Raw genomic sequence first — 21,071 nt, forward strand, 5'->3', positions numbered from 1 at the left:
ATACAAAAAAGGGAGGTTATCTCTCCAGGATTAAAAGCACAAGATCCAACTCACTACCCAGTGGTGATAGAAGCAAAGATTATGAGTAGACTGTATCTGTTCTATCCTGCCCAAGGATCAAGCCCATGATCTCTCACTTGAGAGTATTGACCATTACACTACAAAACATCGGTCTGACTTAGGTGAGGGGTGCTGCCATAAAGCCTCATTGCTGGATCTGAAAAGGAAAAAAAAAAAAAAAAGTAGCAAGTAATGGATCTGGGAATGCCACACAGGAAAGTCTTGATACAAATCCAATCAGTTTAAACTTTAAATCAAATTCAACAAGACATTTCTTCTCCCTGTTACATGAATTCCATGAACTGGCAAATGTATATACTGCAGTGTGTGTGTGTGTGTGTGTGTGTGTGTGTGTGTGTGTGTATATATATATATATATATATATATATATATATATATATATATATATATATATATATATATATATATATATATATATATATATATATATATATATATATATATATATATATATATATATATATACCATCACCATGCAATGAATAATGCTATAAACCCACTTCTTCCTATCTCATCAGTAAATTTTATCCTGATGCAACACAGGAAATAAAATTTGTACATTTACACTTGTACAAATTTATTACTATCATTCTATTTTTTTTTTTGTACACAAATCTTACACTATAGACAACAACATAAGCTTATCTCAGTTTCGTGTTTGTATCTGAAATGAAAGGTAAGCCATTGCTCTGATTTGATAAAGTATGCAGTCATATGTCTTCCCTTAGCAACTGATTAATGGAAGAGGAACGACTTGCTTAAAATTCTGAAGTCATTATTAACAGATGCATGCAGATATTTGGGAAACAGAACATACAACAGCAAAATGACAGATCCAAGGTGGATACTATATTGTAATGATGAGCTGAGTTTGCAAATGTAAACAGGAAAATAGTCACTTAATAAAAAGAAACTAATCAGTCTTCATGGAGAAATATATTCTTGTTCAGGGCATGAATAATTGAAGAACTGTATATAAAAGAGATCCCTCTTGTACAGTTTGTAGAACAAACAATAAATAAATGTTCTAGATGAGACTCGTAACTTGTGGATCACAATGCCACCCCGAGTGGATGGTTTTAGCCACGCGACTCACCAGACGTACGACAGTAACTCACCTTCAGGGGAGAGGACGCCATGTTGGTAATCTTATTTATTTATTAATTTGTTAATATATTTTTGTAAATGTTTAAATCTGTTGCCTTGACTTTTTTTGTGTGTGTGAGATCAAGATAGTGACATTTTAATTTGTATAATGTTTAAATTTTGTTACTCTTGCTCCCCATTTTTACATCTTTCACCTTGAATTTTAAGGATCTTCATTTTAAAGTACACATTTGTATTTTTTAAATAAACTATATGAAAAGTTTCCTTATTGTTCTCTTTATATTTATATGTACTGCAATTCTAATTTTTTCTCTAATTTATAAATTTTGTCTCAGGTTTAAAATTAAATACATCTTAAGAAAGTTGCATACCATCATTATTAGAGAACCAATTAAAAAAAGTTTATTTCTGGTACTTTTTCTTCAATTTCTGCTTCTGCTTTACTGAAGTCAGAGTGTAATTTGCAAAGAAATGAGTACTTGTGAGTGACAAAAGCCATTTTGAAATACTGACATGGGTTAGATTTTGTTAATTTCTTACTGTGATGAATTTTTAATGTAGCATAATGTGACTCCCACTATTCTTTATATATCTCCAAGAATTCATGATATTTTTTCTTACTGTATAAAGCTAAAGGGCTATTAAGTCATGAACTGTATTATTTCACACTATGTTCCTTCTACACCAGTAAGAAGCATGAGTCACCACTTCAAAAAGACATCCTTATTTTCTGCCTTCCTTGACTTCCAAAGGTTTTCCCACTTTCAAAAATGTGATGACCTGCCAAGGAGTGCCATGGAGGCAGAAAATAACAATGTACAGTTATGTCTGGATCTCTATTGGGAGCTACAAACTCACAGAGAAATCTTATGGCCCACAGACTGACTGAGCTGAGGATGGGTTGCAAGTACCCATATACAGTATCCAGAAGCATTTCATGAAACTGCAAATCTTTACAGAACAGGCAAAGACTTTGTGAGTACCATAGTGAGGGAATGGTACAGAGTACAGATTGATTACAAGTTCTAATTTCTGAATACTGTCAAGTTAATGCCAGATGCCATGTGCATATCTACGATTTTCTTTCTTGCAAAGAAGTCACCTGTGGCAGTGGCTGCTCCCCTTCAGGCAGGTTTCCAGTCATAGATTTGGTCAACTTTGGTTGGCCATTTTTGTTAAATATAAGTTCAAGACACATGCTGTCCAACAAAAAATTAGAATCACCAAAAACTATGGGTCACATAATCATTACTTTCTCAGAAATATGCATGAAACATGAAAATCTATACAAAATAAACAACACTGAAGCTTCAAGGACTGCCAAGACAGATGATCTCAGGAAGCAACCAAGCTACTTAGCATGAAGAGGCCAGTATGTAAACAGCACAAGGAAAAAAAATATGTTCATACTGTGCACTGACCTCTTGCTTTGCACTTTGAGTAAAAGAATAATTACTAACCAGGAAATGCATATGACTTTCAAGAATTTTAAAGATAACATGAGAACAGGGAGCTTGTGGCAGAGTAGATAAGTTCAAAACTAGAATAAAGGTTTACTTTCCACTATATGCTCATATAAAAATGCATTGGTTTAGTTACAGGATATGATAAAACTGAATTAACAAAATTGTTTTGAATATACATAAAATCCTGGTCCAAAATTATATTATGCAAATACTCCCCAAGCAAAATCAATGTCATATAATACAAATATACAAGACATTTCTAGATGAAGATACATAACAAATAAGCTTGCAGCTTTAAACTTATGAATTTATAAATATGACACTGATAATCCCTTTACCAAACATAATTACACAAAATATGTAGTAGGAATGACTCTTGAGGATTTAGTCCAGCTGTGTATTGCATGCTCCTGCCAGCTTACCACTACTTCTGCCTCAGAAGAATTAGCATATCACAGTTCTTGCTCAAATACAAATGTTACTGACAGCAGCATGTAAAGATCAAGATTCTTACTATGTCTCTGACCATAACACGGTTCTGCTCTTTATTAATCCCTTAACAAGTTATAACTGTTTAAGGAAATAAATAGAAATTTTAGTAATAAATATAGAAAGACCAGGAATCTTTCTAACAACTGCACTACACACACATGCCAAGATGCATGCAAACACACACACACACACACACATACACACACCTTCTCTCTCTCTCTCTCTCTCTCTCTCTCTCTCTCTCTCTCTCTCTCTCTCTCTCTCTCTCTCTCTCTCTCTCTCTCTCTCTCTCTCTCTCTCTCTCTCTCTCTCGCATACAAACATAAAAGGGAAAAGCATACTGAAGATGGAATAAGTTATACAAAGAATGATCTAGCACCAGTTCTATAAAAATGTTATTAAATAAGATCTGATACTTATTGTCTTTATGCAAACACTTGGGTATAGAAGTCACTAATTTATGAAAACATCATTCAAACAGCTGTTAGTCTGCACTCTCAAGCAACATGAGCAAGAAGGCCCACACCAGCCCTTATGGCAGCAAGGCAGCAGCCCCAGCAGGGAGGTACACAAGACATATTATGGTTCATCACATTCACCACACTCTCCTCCATTTCACAGCACTAGGTGGAGGAAAGCTGATTTAAAAAAAAATAAAATGCTCAAAATAAACAATCCATCATTAAAATAAAAATTCAAATAATATTGCAATATTAGTCAATAAGTATGCACCTGTTCATTGTTAGAATATATATATATATATATATATATATATATATATATATATATATATATATATATATATATATATATATATTATATATATATATGAGCATATACTCTTTAGGTCAAGAAAAATAAATAAATAAATAAAAGTAAATAATTCATGCTAAATTAAAGCTTCAAAATAACATTGCAATACTGGTCAAAAAAAAAAAAAAATCATAATATGTTGCATATTGAAACATGAAACATGCCATTACGTCACAACTTTTCACTTTTAAAACTTAACTTGAGTTGTTTCTGTATGCCATTGACTCAGTTATTACTGTTAAAACTAAAATTTGATTGCATAATAATCCTCAAAATCTGGAATTATACCCAACTAGAATCTACTGTCAGATCCAAACTAGAGGTTTCCACATCATTACACTACCAACAAACAAATACATCATTATTACATGGTAGAAAAGTTATCTGAAATCAAGAAAATGGCAGATGTTGAGGCTCAGACAGTGCTACATTGTCATAGAGAAAGATGATAAAAAAGAAAGTTAAATCACATTTCACTTGTGATTCTGGTATGACCAACTACTAAGGCCTTTCATGTAAGAAAGAGAAAGTCCTTCAGAAAAGTGCTTCTATCCTTATGAAGGCTACAGTACTACAATGTTCCTTGTGTATGTTGTCTTCAGTGAAACTATCTCCATGAATGCCATAATGACTTGGAAACAAACTGAATATTTATATAACAAATGAGGACATAATTATGCAATTAGTGGTGAATAGCCAAACTATGGAAATAAAATAATAAAATATTTTCTTATAGCACGACTATATACATCAAATTCATATGTAGTAATCTGTATGCAATACAACACTAATAAAATCCAGCAATAATGCATATAAAAATCAAGCCTGTAGACAAACTGTTCTCTATAATCTATGTATCTCATATATGCCAAGTTGAGGCATCTTTCACACTGCCCTGATTATGAGTACTTGCAGTGATCTTACAGGTCATCACAGCAAAGAATCTAACAGACACCTCCCAAGTATTCCTATTTCATGTCCTATCAGGTCATGCACATGAATTTTCTTTCACAGATTACACACTATGAGTCAATACATGAAATATGTCTCACAACATTGCAGTTCTTAGAAATTTGAATAGGTTGCTATATTTTCCCTCATTTTTTTCCAATGTGTAAAAAGAATTTGCTCCTTCAGAAAAAATATAAAAAGAAAAAGGATGCTACTACTATGTGCTGGTGCCTCAGCATATTAATATGTCACTTCAAATGCAGTGAAGGTATTAGAACCAATTCACATAACCCAAAGGTATAAATATAAAATTTGGGGATCCTATGAATAAGACTGGTGAGGTTACAAGTGTCATTTCAAACTTTTAGTGCTCTTTCCTACCTTCCTCAAAAAGACAGACTCATTTTAGTATATCTTAAACATCATAAAGTATTGAAAGGGTTGAAGTTGCAATACATCTGAGATATTTTTCCAGCCTTTAAAGATATCAGTTACTCAAGACACAGAACAATCCAGATATGAACACTACTCACATCCACAAAATGAACAAACATTCTCAACACATCCTGCATCCAATATGCCTTAACTTTCACACTGTTAATTTCTGTGTTCTTCACATAGTTGATATAAAATTCAATTATAAGTTATAGGACACTCCATTTTCATTCAGATATCACCTGTCATTCATAAGCAGAAAGCAATTAATAATTATAGTTAATTACTTATCAAACACCCATACAATGTGTCACTGGCTCCTTGCTTCCCTGGGAAGCAACAATTTACCTGTAAAAAGAGGCAAACACATTTCACAATGGGATACAAATACATGAGAATATATTCCTATGATAAAAATTGAACTCAATTAATTATGTCTCATTCTGAGAGGTTAAGGTAATTAGTTTTGGCCAAAACTGTAGAAAACTCAGAATTATGAAAATCTAAAATTCATTTGCATTCATGTTAAAGACTTGATTATTACATACAATCACCTATACAAAGTGTTGTCACTCCATCCAATAAGTTTCATTCTGCATCCTATGTTACAGCAGCCCTTCATCACAATTTATTAAAATAATACTGCTGCTGTGACTGTTATTACAGATAGACTTTATTTGAATTTAAAGACAGAAATTTATAATTTGTTGATGATCATAACACTTTAAGAATAATGTATTCCTTAAGCCCTGTCAAAACTTTCTGACACAGAATTCATCCTTTCTTTGAGTTTTAGTCAAGAACAATACTAAGCTGTTCTTAGTACAATTGAATGTTATGAAATGTGCAATGATTATTTGGCAAAGTCCAAGACAATAAAAAGCAAACATTTCTAAGACAAAAAACATTTAATTTATTACAAAAAAGTGCAAATGTGACCAACACAAACATTCACTTGATCACATCATCAAATGTGAAGCTCAGCTGTTGAGGTATGATATATTACTATATATTCTATTCTTATAATTGTATATTATGATAATATAATATAATATATGATAATAATTACTTTGCAGTTATTATATGATTAGTGTATAAACACTTGATGAATCATATAAATAAAGATAGATAAATGTTTGTCTGGCTCTCATTTCTGGGGACTTTGGTAAAAGTCAGTCTGACTATTTGGTTAGACTTCAGTTAAACATTCATAATCACAGTTCTAGAATTGCTTTATATGATTATACTTAAATTAATATGTGGAGAGTGGACATAAGTTATGTTCAGGTGGAGGGCATCTTTAATGTGGGAGGCCCATCCCACAATAACTGGTTTATATCTCCGGCACTACGAGGCTGATCACAATAATATTCATACTATGTAATAGCACAACTCATTTAGTTTTATGTGATAGAAGTTCCATCACTTCTGGAGTTGGTGGGTAACTTACAAAAAGTGGAAAGGTGTCTCACATATGGCTTCTCCACAACCACTCAGCAGGTTCTGTTGAAATTGGTATGAGTCATGTATTCTTTATATGTATATAGCTGAATGTCATATCTAAATTGGCACTTAACATGTGCAAATGCTTTATAGTATTTCATAAAGATTCAATCAGTATTCAGGAATTTTAACCCATTAAAAAAAAGTGATCTTAGAGAGACTGAACACATACCATTAGATGCTTGATCACAAGTGCTATCAACTAATATGTGTAACAGACCATCAACTCAAGAAACGTCTTGTTATACTAGGCTGAAGTAGGTAGTTGTCTGGCATGTTTTTGGTGGGTATTCTGTACTGAATGTGTTGCAATGTTCATTTATCACCTATCAAGTGTTTTAAGATAATATACTATACTATATTTAGTAATATCATAATAGAATATTTCAAAGAATACACACATGTATGCACATTGAAAACACTACTACAATCACCAATGAATGCTTGTATAACCACCAGGCCAAACTTTCTGAAAACTGTGACAATACTCTATATAGGTGACTGTACCTTTCAGCACATTTCCTTAGTCATTAAAAAACATCTGTATAATATTGTTTCTTAGAAAAAAAAGAAAAAAAAACTAACACCATTTACTTAAAAAATAAAAAAAAGTTAATTAATCAAATATACACATGGAGTGTTACTCATCAGTATAATTCCATTCACAAGATGGAACCAGAATCTGAACGCAATTAACATTAAGCTGCCCATGACAAAAATTTACTACATTCCTTTCTAGACAAGGTTGTTATGCACATATCAATAAAAATAGCAAAGGAACGCAGCACAAGGTTGATGTATTTTATGTACTTCTGTAATGTGTCCAGGTGGCATGGAGGACCAGAGGAAAAAAAAAAGGTTTGGAGTGAGTCTCCATCACCAGCTTGCCTATGGTAAAGGTTAAGCTCAGGCCACCTGCCTTGGACTGCATACATCATGTAAACAATCACACTGCATTCAATGTGATAACAAAATGCAGTATAATATAGAAGACATGGTACTGTGACTGCATATAAAAAAAAAAGTTTATATATTTCCAACATTCATTTTTAACATTAAGGAAGTGTATGTGCATGAGTCTCTATAAAGATTCTTATACATGGATCACTGATGTGGTTTCTCTCAGCAATGTCACATTGAACTATAATACAGTCAAGTCAGAGAGTGACTAAACAAGGTTATTTACAAGGGGGTTATGACATGGGGGTGTCCATCATTGTCACATGAAACATATGAATGCTGTCATACATGGCAAATATTGTTGCAATCCTGCAAATATTACAGCTCTGCCAAAACCCCACAATAAATATAATAAAGGCTAGTAAGATATGAACATAGTAATATATGTATGTATTCTCTATACAAGTATATCTGGTGTGCACAAAATAAATACACACAAATACACTGCAAAAACTTACCTTTTCAAGACTGGTGGTACAGAAACCTCTATAATATATATATATATATATATATATATATATATATATATATATATATATATATATATATATATATATATATATATATATATATATATATATATTAAATTATTGTTTAGTTGAAAGTGTGATTAATATATTTAATGAGTAGATTTTGTTAACTTTTCCCTAAATCTGCATTTTCTTTCCTTTTTTACTTTTGAAATCTTGTCTGACCTGCAGCCCATTTTTGTTCAGCCATTTTATGGCACTAAGTGGTTACTTAAATCATCACTTCTGAAGAAAGGCAATATATGTCAAATTGTTGTTCAGTATTGAAAATGTCTGGATTGCCAAAACCACTTTCTTTGAACCCAGTGTGAAATCTAATTAGTGAAATATTTTCTTTCTTCAATGTTTATCAGAAGAGCTTTAGAGGCTTTCTTCAACACTCACTGTGTCAAACACAAGGTTGTACCAGTTGTACTAAAGGAGTTTTAGAAAAAAATAATTTCAAAATTATATTTTTTCTCTGCCACTAACTCAGTTCTACACAAGACATCTTGAAGATAAATCAAAGGTACTTTTGAAGATAAAATCAAATGTCCTTTTAAATAAAGAGAAAAATCAATTTAGTTCAGTACACAACAGTACACACCACAACAGAGGTAAAGGGTCACCACAGTTTAGCAGGAACAGTTGTCACGACTAGATTGTGAGTCATTGCTGAGGTTGGTTCTGCCTGGTTGGGTTGGCTTGTGCTGGACCCCAGATTCAGCAGCATTCAAGTCCAAGCTGCAATATCAGAAATTAAATTTGTGAAGCAAATACTTAATAAAAACACACCATATACATAAAAAAAATTGCATTGGTTCAAATCTTAAATTTACTTTTCTGATAGCATTAATTATAAACAAACTTTATATTGTATGGTTTCGACAGTTACTACTGCTGACAGACAATACATTAAAAGATATTTGACTAACTACACCTGTTCTGCTATCAACCCTTACATTCCATCAGCCAAGATCACAGTTTTGTATGTCAGACTGTCATGCCACAGTTGTAAAGCCCATCAAATTCTGCATTCTTTTCATGATTAAAAGTATACATTTGTCTGAGGCTAGGCATTACACATCAAACTCTGTGACTGACCCAATGTTTTCAACCACTGAATGGCTAGCCAACTACATCTCATCTTAAATTACAAGCTCAGTTGGTTATCACATTTTCTCAAAGTGCATGCTGATTATAATGTGCCATATATCATCATTTTTACCAGCTCATAAAAAAATAGCTCAAATATACAGGGAGATCCCAATGATACAAGCAGTTAGGTTCCATCTGAATTACTTATATAGCAAATTCTCACATAACAAAACATAACTAATGGCAAAAAAAGGGGTTCCGTGACCATTGTAAAAGCTAAGTTTTCAACCTAAAACTTATGATACTAAACATAACAAGTGTTTCTATATTAAAAAACTATCAATAAAGCAACCTGAAAGACAAAACAGCATAAAAAGAACATGATTTCATGTTAATTAAACATATAAAATGTTCATAACACTCACCAATGCATAGCTAATGCATCTGGGAAAGTAACTCACTTACCACTCTTGTGCCTCTTAACAATTTCTACCCTCTTTGTGAATGTTATTGGTACTATAGCTCACTTTTCCTTACTGCTAGGACTTGCAATGGAACTCACTGGCTGCTTGGGAGGCATAGTTAGCACTTGAGAGACAAAATAAGGCACTATCTATACACCACGTGGTCAGTCACACACACAACACCACACCAATGACAGCGAATGAAAGAACATGCCAGCAGTAACACTGTAACACATCCAAGCACTGATCAGTCACACAAAGCACTGTACACTGTACTTGTATTGTATTGTAAATATGCTTGCAAACAAAATGGTGATAGAGTACTAGTATAATAACGAGTAGTAAGGCCATAAGAGAGGGAGTCCGAGAGACAGTGTTCAGTTTAAAAGGACACTGGAGGGACTAAGGAGAATGAATGGTAGGTAAGGGACAGGGGAAGGGGAGTGTGGTTCTCTTCCAATGCTCACAAACTCATCCCTGCACACCTGAATCATTATACATCACCATACAGTCTGGAAGTGTTAGTGGGAGGGTGCAGGAAGACACACATTTTAAACTTTGTAATTTCACTTGCTTGGAACTGAAGCTCATATCAACAGATTTTTGTGTGTGTATAAAGAAAATAGTACCTAATTCATACATCTTGTATCATCAGTTTCTTGTATAATGGCTGCTTGTATAATCCCTTTATCTATTTTCAAATCTAAGCAAGTAATTCATACACATAATATCCCAGATGACTATGTGATAGGTGTGTTTTGCTCTCTTGCTGCCTTGGACAAGCAAGCAGTCTGTGTGCTGTTGATAGAGGATAATGAGTGTGATGTAGTGCTTGAAGTTTCTAACCTATAAGGAATCAAACAGGATATATTGAAACCAGTGATGAAGAGTTGGAGACCAATGATGTAGTCACCAATGGAGAGCACAGGGATAATGTTTCAACTTTTATGACTGACATGACATGAAAAGACTGCCTGTAGGCAAGTTAGGGTGCTGCTCCTCACAGTAAGCATATTCCAACATACATGTGCCCCATATAACAATTCTGCCCTGAATGTTAATGCAACTGCCACAAGAAGCTGAGGGAGTAATCCGCACATATTCTTACATTATATCCATACCTAATTGCCTTAAAGTATTGCTATATTTATGTCTCCATAAATTCTACACAAATTCCATTTGTTGCCCATTTTGGCTCAATATTTTCATTCATCTTAATTTGTAAATCAAGATTTTACTGTATTCTGAGTAATAAAGCCATTGAATATCACAAACATATTAATCAACAGAAAGTGTTAAAGTTATTTTCTTTTAAAAACAACAATGAAAATATGGATCCACTGCATGTAAAAGAAAAATACAGATGAATCAGAAAAAAAACAGTACTGCAATGAACCATTTCAAAGGACACTGACCTGCCATCCTGAATATTCTGGTAGATCTTCTTAGCAGTCTCCAAGAAAGCTTCTTCTACATTTTCACCTCTGTCAAAATATAAAGAATGACAATGAATAGCTTGGCAACGATATCTTGACATCAGTAAAATGGTTACATACTTTAACAAATAAAATATCAAACAATACTTACAAACACCTGTTTAACGTATCATATTTAGATGAATGATGTTCATTTTAATGGGAATGATCAAAGAAACTGTGTGTACTTACGTTTTTGCACTAGCTTCAACAAACATCAATCCATTTTCCTCTGCAAACTGTTTGGCTTCTTCATATGTAACATCTCTCTGCAGCATGAAGAGACTTTATTATACCTAAAGATATTATATCCACAGTGGGATCAAGCTCTATTAGAAATATGTGTAGTTAAACAATGAATCTCAAACTCCTTATCTCCATCCACCAAGAAATTAACTTTGAACTCTTAACATAACAAATCCTCCCATTCTCCATGAAATGCTGTTTCAGGAACATATTATTAACCCTATTTCTGTCTCCTTCATAAAATACCCACCTGTGCATCCAAATCTGCTTTGTTGCCAATAAGGAATATAACTGTGTTAGGGTTCGTGAGGTTACGTGCATCTGTCAACCAGGAACTCAGGTGGTTGTAGGTGGACCTCCTGGTGATATCATAAACCATAAGGGCTCCAGCTGCTCCCCGATAGTAGGACCTGTGAGAGAAACTTGGAGTTTAGTTTAAAGATGATCTAAAGACTGAAAATGGTCAGGTTTCCTACTCTAAGGGGAATAAAAAGAGAAGAATCAGTTACAATAAAGCCTTTTTAAGTCAGCATAACAGGGCCACCATTTAGAAGTATGAACCATTACTGAGTGGAGGATTCAGGAGTAACAACGTGACAGATCACGCTGACACAATGTTTGGAAGGTTGACTCTAAATTAAAAGTAAGAAAGGATAATGAAAGAATATTTACAATCTTTTAAAGATCTAGAAACACAGGAAAAATAAGAAAAGAAAGAAAACAAGTGAAAATAAAAAATGAAAAAACAAGTAACTAAGAAAAATCAAGAAAAATGAAACAGATTCATTAGTCTTTAAATATAGTCACATTGATCTGATAAGCTAAGAACAGGAGGATTAGCAAAGGAAAGACAACTTTATAAATATAATGAACAAATAAGTAAAGAAAAGGAGAAATCAAGAAAATATGTTGTCCAAGTTTTGCAAAGAAAAGAATAAATGGTAAGGAATAATGTGCATAGGAACATATTTGGTGTTTAGCTATGATAAAAATAACTGAATGAAAGAGAAACAGGTAGAAATAGGGAAAAACAACAGAGAGATTATGAGGAAAGAATGAAGATTTGTTGGAACAATGAAAGCTTAGGAAAAGATATCTGAATATAAGAAAAGAAATTAGGAATAGAGATAATAGCAGAAGTTGAAAAAACACTAGATAAAGAGAGACAGGACCAAGAGAGATAAAGAGAGACAGGACACAAGTATAGCTTATGCCCTGTATATTAAAACTAGAAAGAGGCAATTGCATCCTCTCCAACACACACACACACACACACACACACACACACACAGCCTGACGCGCCTCGCCCAGTCCGCGCCACAAGACACCACAACAAGATAACACCCCTAAAGGCCCAGCGCACAGACCAGTACAGACTCAGCGCAATTCCCACCATGGTGCAAGCCATCAATAAATAGTATTTCATTTTTCTAGATTAGACTTAGCTTTAGGTATTTCCCTAGCCCCTATGTACATTTTCAGTTTGTAAACTGCCTTAACAATAAACCGTTTATTATTATTATTATCATTATTAATATTATCATTATTATTATTATTATCACATACACACACACTGACCTGGTGACTGCCCTGAACCTTTCCTGGCCTGCTGTGTCCCATATCTGTAATTTGATCTTCTGGCCAGCTACTTCAATTATCCTGGTGCCAAACTCAACCCCGATGGTGTGTGGACAATCCGCCATGACTGGAAGATGAGGAGTGATTAAAGAAAAATGATAAGTTACTCATGGGAAGCACAATGGTTAATTTCTTCACTAAACCTTACTTCATCATATGCTTAAACTGCATAACAAAATAGCAAATGTCCTATTGTGACCACAAGTCACATTTGCATAAATACTCAGCTTTTTTTTTTTTTTATGTATGGAAACCCTTTCAAGTCAGTTCCTCAAACACTGATATTTCAAGACAATGTGTTAAAAATACAGAAAGTCAAACAAGGAGCATTTACACAATTGAGAAGTTTTACACACTGGACGATGCTCGCCTGAAACTCATTATAAGAAAAGTGTGTTCATGTTGCCTGAAGTAAAGTTTTTGGGTCTTGGATTTAAATGTGGAAGTAATGCCTCGCAAGTCACTGACTGAGGCCATCAGAAATGCCCCCAAACCTGACAATGTGTCAGAGCTGTGAGTATTTTTTGGGAATGATGAACTACTATAATAACTTCATGTCTAATTTGAACACTACCACAATAGCAGGACTGGTGAGCAAAAAGTGTACCTTTCCAAGGAGACTACTATGAAGGGGAATAAGGTTTTAGACTGTCATGTAAGGAATTAAATTTTTCTTGCCATAGAGTAAGACAGTTTTTGAACAGCCTTACATTTACCCACTATATAATATAGCATACAAATAGACAGAAAGCAGATGTTTCCAACACTATGGATTGTTCAAGTTACAAAGCATGCTGTACTATTACTTACATTTCTTTTCTGTAAACTGATGAAGGAGACATGATTTTCCTACGCCCATGTCCCCAATAATAATATATTTGAAGATATATGAGTAATTGTATGGTCCTGCAGACATTTTGATCCTGAAAAGAAAAAAAAGAAAGTTGTTACACACCAGTACCACAAAACACATCAAACTCACAAAGTTAACACAGGAAACATCAAAACTAAATTAATCATCTTGGCTGTAACAGACCTACATTTCCAACAAAAGAGAATACATGGCATGTACATATAAATATTCCTTATGACAAGTTGAAATCCATTTTTGCATCTACTCCTCTAAAGCAATGGTTCTCAAACTATGGATTGAAGGAACACAAATAAAGTGCATATGTCACTGTGCATTTTCTTTCTCTTTACTATGGGTCATGAAGGATTAGGGTCGATCACGAAAAAATTCAAGAAACACTGCTCTAGAAGGAGGACAGGACAGATCTTTAGCAATCACCCACACTGTATGACAGAAATCTTGCTACACACACACATCAGGGTTTAATAGCTAAGCCATGACAGACACATCCTGTTTCCTACATCTGACCTGATAAGATCTCCTTTTTCAGCCTGCACTTAATTTAGGCATTCATAACTGCTCTCTCTTCATCTCTACCATGCATAACAACTCTTCCTTGCTCCAAAGGTATTCTCTTGCACCTAACAGCCATCACACTATCTATCTATTCCATTCATAGGGCTTCTTTTTTGCTTATGCCTCTCACATCTGATTGACTTTACCTCATTAAATGTTTTTTTTTCCATCTTCTCTACTTACTTAAATCATTGTTTATTCTCCCAGTTCAGTTCAATAAGCCAACTCTTCCTTCTCTTTACTTTCTAAAGCATTCTCATATTCACCTGAAAGATTTTCATCAGTTTCCTATCCCACCTCTGATGCCTAACTGTTTGTCTTTTTATATCTCTTATATAACACTTCATCCTTCCTATGCATGTCACTTTTCAGCCACAGCCACTCTACATCATTCACCATCTTCATCACCCCACTACCCACTCTTCTAGCATTACAATACTCTTCTGCACACTCCAGCACAATACATACTCTCAAAAAGCTGCCATTCACTTACAAAATAAAAGTAATATTCTTCTCAACCTAATGTGGTAATATGCAAAAATTTGTGCTGAATAAAAGTAAATCACATGGATGAAATACAAGGACAGTAAATTACAGTTTTTGGTTTACTCTAGGAGGAAAAGAAACCTTACATACAGCTGACCAAAACTTGTGCAACTTTGCTGAACATGAAATTCGCTGTGTTTGACAGGCTCAGAAACCTAACTGTAATGATGGGCAAGGAACAACAGTATCTTTATTATGAAATATGAATTCAATAGTAATATTTTTTGTTTCACGAGTGTCTACCTGTAATAAATACTAATCTAAAGACCTGAGAAAGTTAAGGGAACCTGCATCATTAGTAAGCAAGACAGCCTGCCACTCCTATTATACCCAATGAAATTTTCTAATGAAAACTTCCACGACATTGCAAAGTAAGGCTTTAAAAAACTTATGTAAATGGGACGTGATACTCATATACAGGAAGTTGATGGCTATTCCTAGGTGCCTTATGCAAATGTAAAGAAGTAAAACATAGAAGATACACTTGATGAGACTGAAAACACAAATTTCAATGCCGAAAAGCTTCCTGAAAATATTCAACAGTATGTATGACATGGGAGATATCTACAGCAGTACTCTGGCAGCAAGCTATAGGTACTGATACAAGGCCAGTATGATAGTCACCTGGTGAAAGGAACAGAGTCTGTCAGGGGTGTGCCAGAGTAAGGGCTCCAGGAAGCATTGACAAGTAAGAGACACATTTGTGTGAACCAAGCTTCTGAGGAAGCCTTACAACCACATGACTCACCTAAAAAAGGACTGTCACTTTCCAAAATTAAGCCTCAAGGAACTGTGCTTTATCTTAATTTTATTACAGAATATCAAAGCAATAACAGTATTTACTGATCCAACTGATTAAAAGTGAATACTTAACCCAGGAGTTGCAAATTTAACGTCTAATTCATAAAAAAATATTTACTTCCTATATCAAAATCACAACAGTATCTACAAATCCCATTAATCAATAGAGGGTGTTTAATCAACAAAAGGCAATTTCACTCGTCCAATTCATTGAAAGTTCTTGTATCACTACAAATTGATAAAGGGATTTAGAAAGTCACTTTATAGTGCAACAGTCCCTAACTTGTAAACAGGCTCTTGTCTGTGTCTGTAATATATGTATTGTGGTAGAAATATTGACAAACCTAAAACTCACCCCAGAATATCATAATACAGTATGACCCCAGCCATCCAGTATTTAACTAAGCAGAATTCTCAAGCAACCAGAATTTTTTCAAGGGAAAATAAATAAATAAAATAATATTTAAAAAATCATGAATATTTGAAATTAGCACCAGGCAAGCAGTGCAAGTGGAATGTTTTGCTTTCCTGCCAATGGCAGCGCTGTGAGTACTCCCAGCCACTTGCATAAACGTTTGTTAATTGAGTGTTTTTCAGGCAGATATCCATGCAGTTTCCTTAATTATCCACCATGCCAAAGCTATCAGCCAAACATAAAAGTAAACTTCAGTTGCGTCAGCAAACATCAAGATTGTCAGTGTCGGAGTTGATAGGCCTATGCTTGTGACAGAAAATCCTGATACCCCCCCCATCTTCATCTAACTAGTGATACATACGAGTATGCATAAAATTAATGTTAAAGATTTAGTTTTACAAGACATATATACAGTAGTAAGTAAGGAACATTAGTGTGTACCCTGAAAATTTATGTAACAGTGTCAACACAGATGAGTTAGTGGAGTCCTTTTATTTTATGTTGTTTATTTTTGTACTAGTGTACATTATTTTACTTTAGTTTTTACTGAAAATAGAATATTTATGAGTAACACTAAACCAACCAAAAAATCCAGTTATCCAGAAGACACTATCCTCCATGGGTGCTGGATAGCTGGGGTTATACTGTACTTAGAATGCTTTTGTCTGACTCAACATAACCATCCCTGTTAGTCCAGATACTTTAAACAGGTAAGGGTTTTGGTGAATATTCTACAAAGTTACTAAAAGGTGGCAGTGAGTATTTACTAATAAAGCTGCTTTAGTTGTTTATAGGAATTGCTTCTTATTCACACAATCATAACACTATGCACATAACAGACAAAATCAACATGCATTCATACCCATTTTTATCTATTCCCATAACAAGACAAGTTATAAATAATTAGTCACTGGTTAATTTGAATAGATCAAACAAGTGAAGACATCCTATGCATGCATCCTCACTCCAACTATGTATTAGCAGGTAAACCATTACTAAATTAAATCATTATGTGAATGTTCTTTATTCTGATGTCCTTTACTAAAGTAATCAACTATAATTTACAGCATCATGGTGGGATGCCAGCACCATGTGACTTTATTATATAATAGTGGAACCAGATTAACTTGGTACTTGGGATATTGGCTGTACCTCTCTGCACTATTGCCACCTCCACCTAATCGTGGAAAGCACAGCATGGCCTAGGGAATTAACATGTCAAGGACACTGGAACAGCAGCGCCACACAGCCTATACATGCTGCCAAGTGTACTGGAAGATATACCTTGTCATTGTTCCATTAAAAAAAAAAAAAAAATAATGCAGGCGTACATAGCAACAACTTATAATTTTGGAATAATTAAGGCAAAGGATGACAGTATGAGTGAGACAGTGAGGTTTTCATATGCCTGTCAACTGAGAATATGACAGCAGTGTGGGACAGGAACAGCCAACACTCCAAGTACCAAGTTAGTCAGATTACATTATAGTGGCACATAAGAATTAGTCAACCCATCATGGTGAGCTGGTATATATATATATATATATATATATATATATATATATATATATATATATATATATATATATATATATATATATATATATATATATATATATATATATATATATATATATAGTTCAAAAACTTTCCCTAACAAATACACTTATGCAGCAATAAGTTCAACTAGGTTATGATAAGGGAAGATGATGAAATAGGCAGCTTTGAAGAGAGAAATGCAACAGATGTACATGTGCAAACATGATGATGTGTGCAAACAATATGAGAGACAACTGTCCTCATTATCATGTGATTACCTTTGCCAATGAAATCTAATCTCTCCACCCACCTATTCCTCTGATCAGTTCCAACATATTGTGACTAAAATACTGTAATCATTATCAAGGGGATACCTCCACAGTTTTAAGGACAAGCTAAGTGATAATACCCCAAAGACACTCACAAGAAAACAATAAGATTCTATTTTTTATCTATTCATTTATCATTATTTTTAAGAAATAAAATAATAATGATAAATAAATAAATAATTGAATAAAAAATATAATAAAATTTAAATCTTGTCTCCAGAAAATAGCATCCTAGTCACACCTTCTCCCTCTTGTGTCATGACACTGTGGCACCTGAGGGAAATCAAGAAAACATGGACAGAACCAATTTGTGCTTGAAATCACAGCTGAAAATTAGTAAAATCACAACAAAATTCAACTAAAAAACACATTACACTGACAGCAGTGGTAGGAGGTATTCATTAGTGTTGCCAATGACATTATTCATATTTTGAAAGTTCCATGATGGCAAATCTTCCCTGACTGGTTAAATGTTTGGCAACACAACTTAATGGGAGGCAACACAGAAAAGAAATTGACTTTTCATCCCAGACTGAAAATGAGTTATGAACAGTTTGGTTACTCTTGAAATGCCTATTTTCTTGTGAAAACAGGATGCCACTAGCCTTCATTTAAAGGTCAATTTAAATATCTTGTTGCACAGTACACCCTATATTTTGTAATTTCTCATGATTATGAAGCATTTTTTTAATTCACTTTCTTTTGAGAGCTTTGTTAGTGTTTTATAGACCCAACATACAGCAACAAGAATAAGCAAGGGGTGACAAGGCAGCCAAACAGTGTCTGCTGATGTTTCAAGGAAGGGAAATTTGCTTAAGAGCTAAACACTTCCCCCCAGTTATTTATCCAATTCTTGGCTAGTTTGAAAGTCATGGGTTGTCAATCTACACTAAAGACAAAGCAGAAGCAAAGAATGAAGACCCTGTGCAAGAAAAAGATGGATAAAGAAGACACAGACTCTCACTACATGCCTTCCCCACCACAACATTAAGCATGGAGCCACACTCCTCCTGTGCTGCCTCACCACTACTAACATCTTCCTTCAACCTCTCAACACTCAAAATCACCACCATGACTCATCACTGTAGTGAAAGAAGTCACTAATTCTGATTTATGTAACCAACTTCTGAAAGAAGACTCCTCTCTTGTGTAACAATTACCATACCAAAGAAGAAAATGTATTCTCTCCCACACCCAATTTGAAACTCCTATAAAAAATATGTGTTACATGTTTAGGTGACATGAGAATTGATGCAATGAATTACAGCCCTGACTCCTGTCATAGCTGTGTGTGACACCTGTGGGAGCCATGGAACATCAGTAGTAAGACCACAGCACATGGCAGATGATGCTGGGAGTGAATTAATATCTTGAAAAATAAAAGGGTCCAAGTGTTAAAAAGGTCTGAATCTCCTAATAAATAGAGGTTTTTCTCTTTTTTATGTCTTTCTTACCCTATAATGTCAACTGATGCCACATACACCTTAAAGACATCATGATACATACGCTTCTACAGAAAATGCCTCATATTTCAGAACCCAAGTTAGTGACATTTGGAATGCAATACTTTTCTTGTTTTTTCATGTGAATGTAACATATGAGGATAAATTTGAAGAGGTTAAAAAGACATTTTTTTTCAAAGTCTTGAAGAGGTTAAAAAGACATTTTTTTTCGAAGTGTAAGTATATGTTTAAGATATGCACATCAAAATTTCATACGAATCTAGTAAAAAAAAAAAAATTGTCACCAGCAAAGTAACTAGTACTGCCTCATCTTATCAGGTACCCAGGGAGGACAAAGTCCTCAAGGTTCATGTTAGGCAGCATATATTTGCTTTTACCACTCTATAATCACAGCTTCCCACAAAGTCCCCAAGCTTGTACAGAGAGAGAGAGAGAGAGAGAGAGAGAGAGAGAGAGAGAGAGAGAGAGAGAGAGAGAGAGAGAGAGAGAGAGAGAGAGAGAGAGAGAGAGAGAGAGAGAAGGGGTATAGTAGAACGCTGCAGATCTACCACTTAATGAAGAGCAAAGTATGGCACAGTGATACATTATATGGAGAGGTAGAGTTGTAAATATAATGATACAGAGATGTTATGTCTGAAAATTATAAATATGGTGAAGTATGAAATTATACATCATAGAGTATGGTACGGAATTAATGATTCTACACACACGCACACACACACGAAGATGACCAAAGGAGCTCGTACAGAAATAAAAAAATATATATATATACATATATCCACCGTACACCACAGGAAGAGAAATTGAGTAAAAAAAAAAAAAAAACACATACACACACATACATATCCCCACACTTACACATACGTGCAGTAACCGTGCACAACACATCCCACATCGAACAACCCTTATTTGACACTTGGCACAAATGGGCGTATCCAAACCCTTGAAATGCTTCCTCTCCTCACCCCTCACCTGGTTCAATCAACACACCTGACACTCGGAAACGGAACAGATCGATGGACTCACTGATATGCAAGGCGTGGAAGGCGTGAATCGATAGAAAAAAGCTCTAATTCATGACAGCTACTCTGCCCCCTCAATATGGCGATGTGTAAACTGTGTAAACTTGGCCAGGCGAGAGTGGTCGATGTGCCTCCCTCCCTCCCTCGTGACTGTCCACTGTTTACAGGAACTGGTGACAAGGATGACGTAATCAGACACCCTATGGAGCTCAAAATTGTATGGTATAAAGAAGCACAAATATTGAAACGGCCGCAAACCAAAGATTCTGGTAATACTCAGTAAAATCGT

The 21,071-nt window shown here is 34.4% G+C and overlaps 1 protein-coding gene across 7 annotated transcripts; it reads right to left on the minus strand.

Annotated features, from left to right (window-relative positions):
• Positions 1 to 641: 641 nt before the first annotated feature.
• On the minus strand, positions 642 to 20,945 carry LOC135102356 (ras-related protein Rab-14). Of its 7 annotated transcripts, XR_010269628.1 has the most exons (9): positions 15,838 to 15,929; positions 14,049 to 14,161; positions 13,179 to 13,305; positions 11,851 to 12,010; positions 11,547 to 11,623; positions 11,295 to 11,363; positions 8,925 to 9,061; positions 6,796 to 6,848; positions 642 to 5,693 (listed from the first exon to the last, which is right to left on the minus strand). XR_010269628.1 is itself a non-coding variant. In XM_064007464.1 (8 exons), exons 2-7 carry the CDS (start codon positions 14,152 to 14,154, stop codon positions 8,953 to 8,955), a joined length of 648 nt encoding a protein of 215 aa, XP_063863534.1. In that variant the 5' UTR covers positions 14,155 to 14,161; positions 20,787 to 20,945; the 3' UTR covers positions 642 to 6,848; positions 8,925 to 8,952. The 7 variants fall into 7 exon arrangements, 5 of the variants coding, with proteins under 5 accessions (XP_063863534.1, XP_063863532.1, XP_063863531.1 ...); XR_010269627.1 differs by having other exon boundaries at positions 6,796 to 9,061; XM_064007464.1 differs by lacking the exon at positions 15,838 to 15,929 and adding an exon at positions 20,787 to 20,945 and having other exon boundaries at positions 642 to 6,848.
• Positions 20,946 to 21,071: the final 126 nt, after the last annotated feature.

This window comes from Scylla paramamosain, chromosome 7 (genome assembly GCF_035594125.1).
Source record: "Scylla paramamosain isolate STU-SP2022 chromosome 7, ASM3559412v1, whole genome shotgun sequence".
NCBI classification, from domain to species: Eukaryota; Metazoa; Arthropoda; class Malacostraca; order Decapoda; family Portunidae; genus Scylla; species Scylla paramamosain.

What these genes read in the sequence shown, in the direction of transcription:
- LOC135102356 (XM_064007462.1), bottom strand. Translation starts at nt 15,914, where the DNA reads ATGTGTCTCTTACTTGTCAATGCTTCCTGGAGCCCTTACTCTGGCACA. An exon ending in AAGCAGATTTGGATGCACAG is followed by an intron (nt 11,624 to 11,850) that starts GTGGGTATTTTA and finishes TTCATGCTGCAG; the next exon opens with AGAGATGTTACATATGAAGA. An exon ending in GTTGAAGCTAGTGCAAAAAC is followed by an intron (nt 11,364 to 11,546) that starts GTAAGTACACAC and finishes ATATTTTGACAG; the next exon opens with AGGTGAAAATGTAGAAGAAG.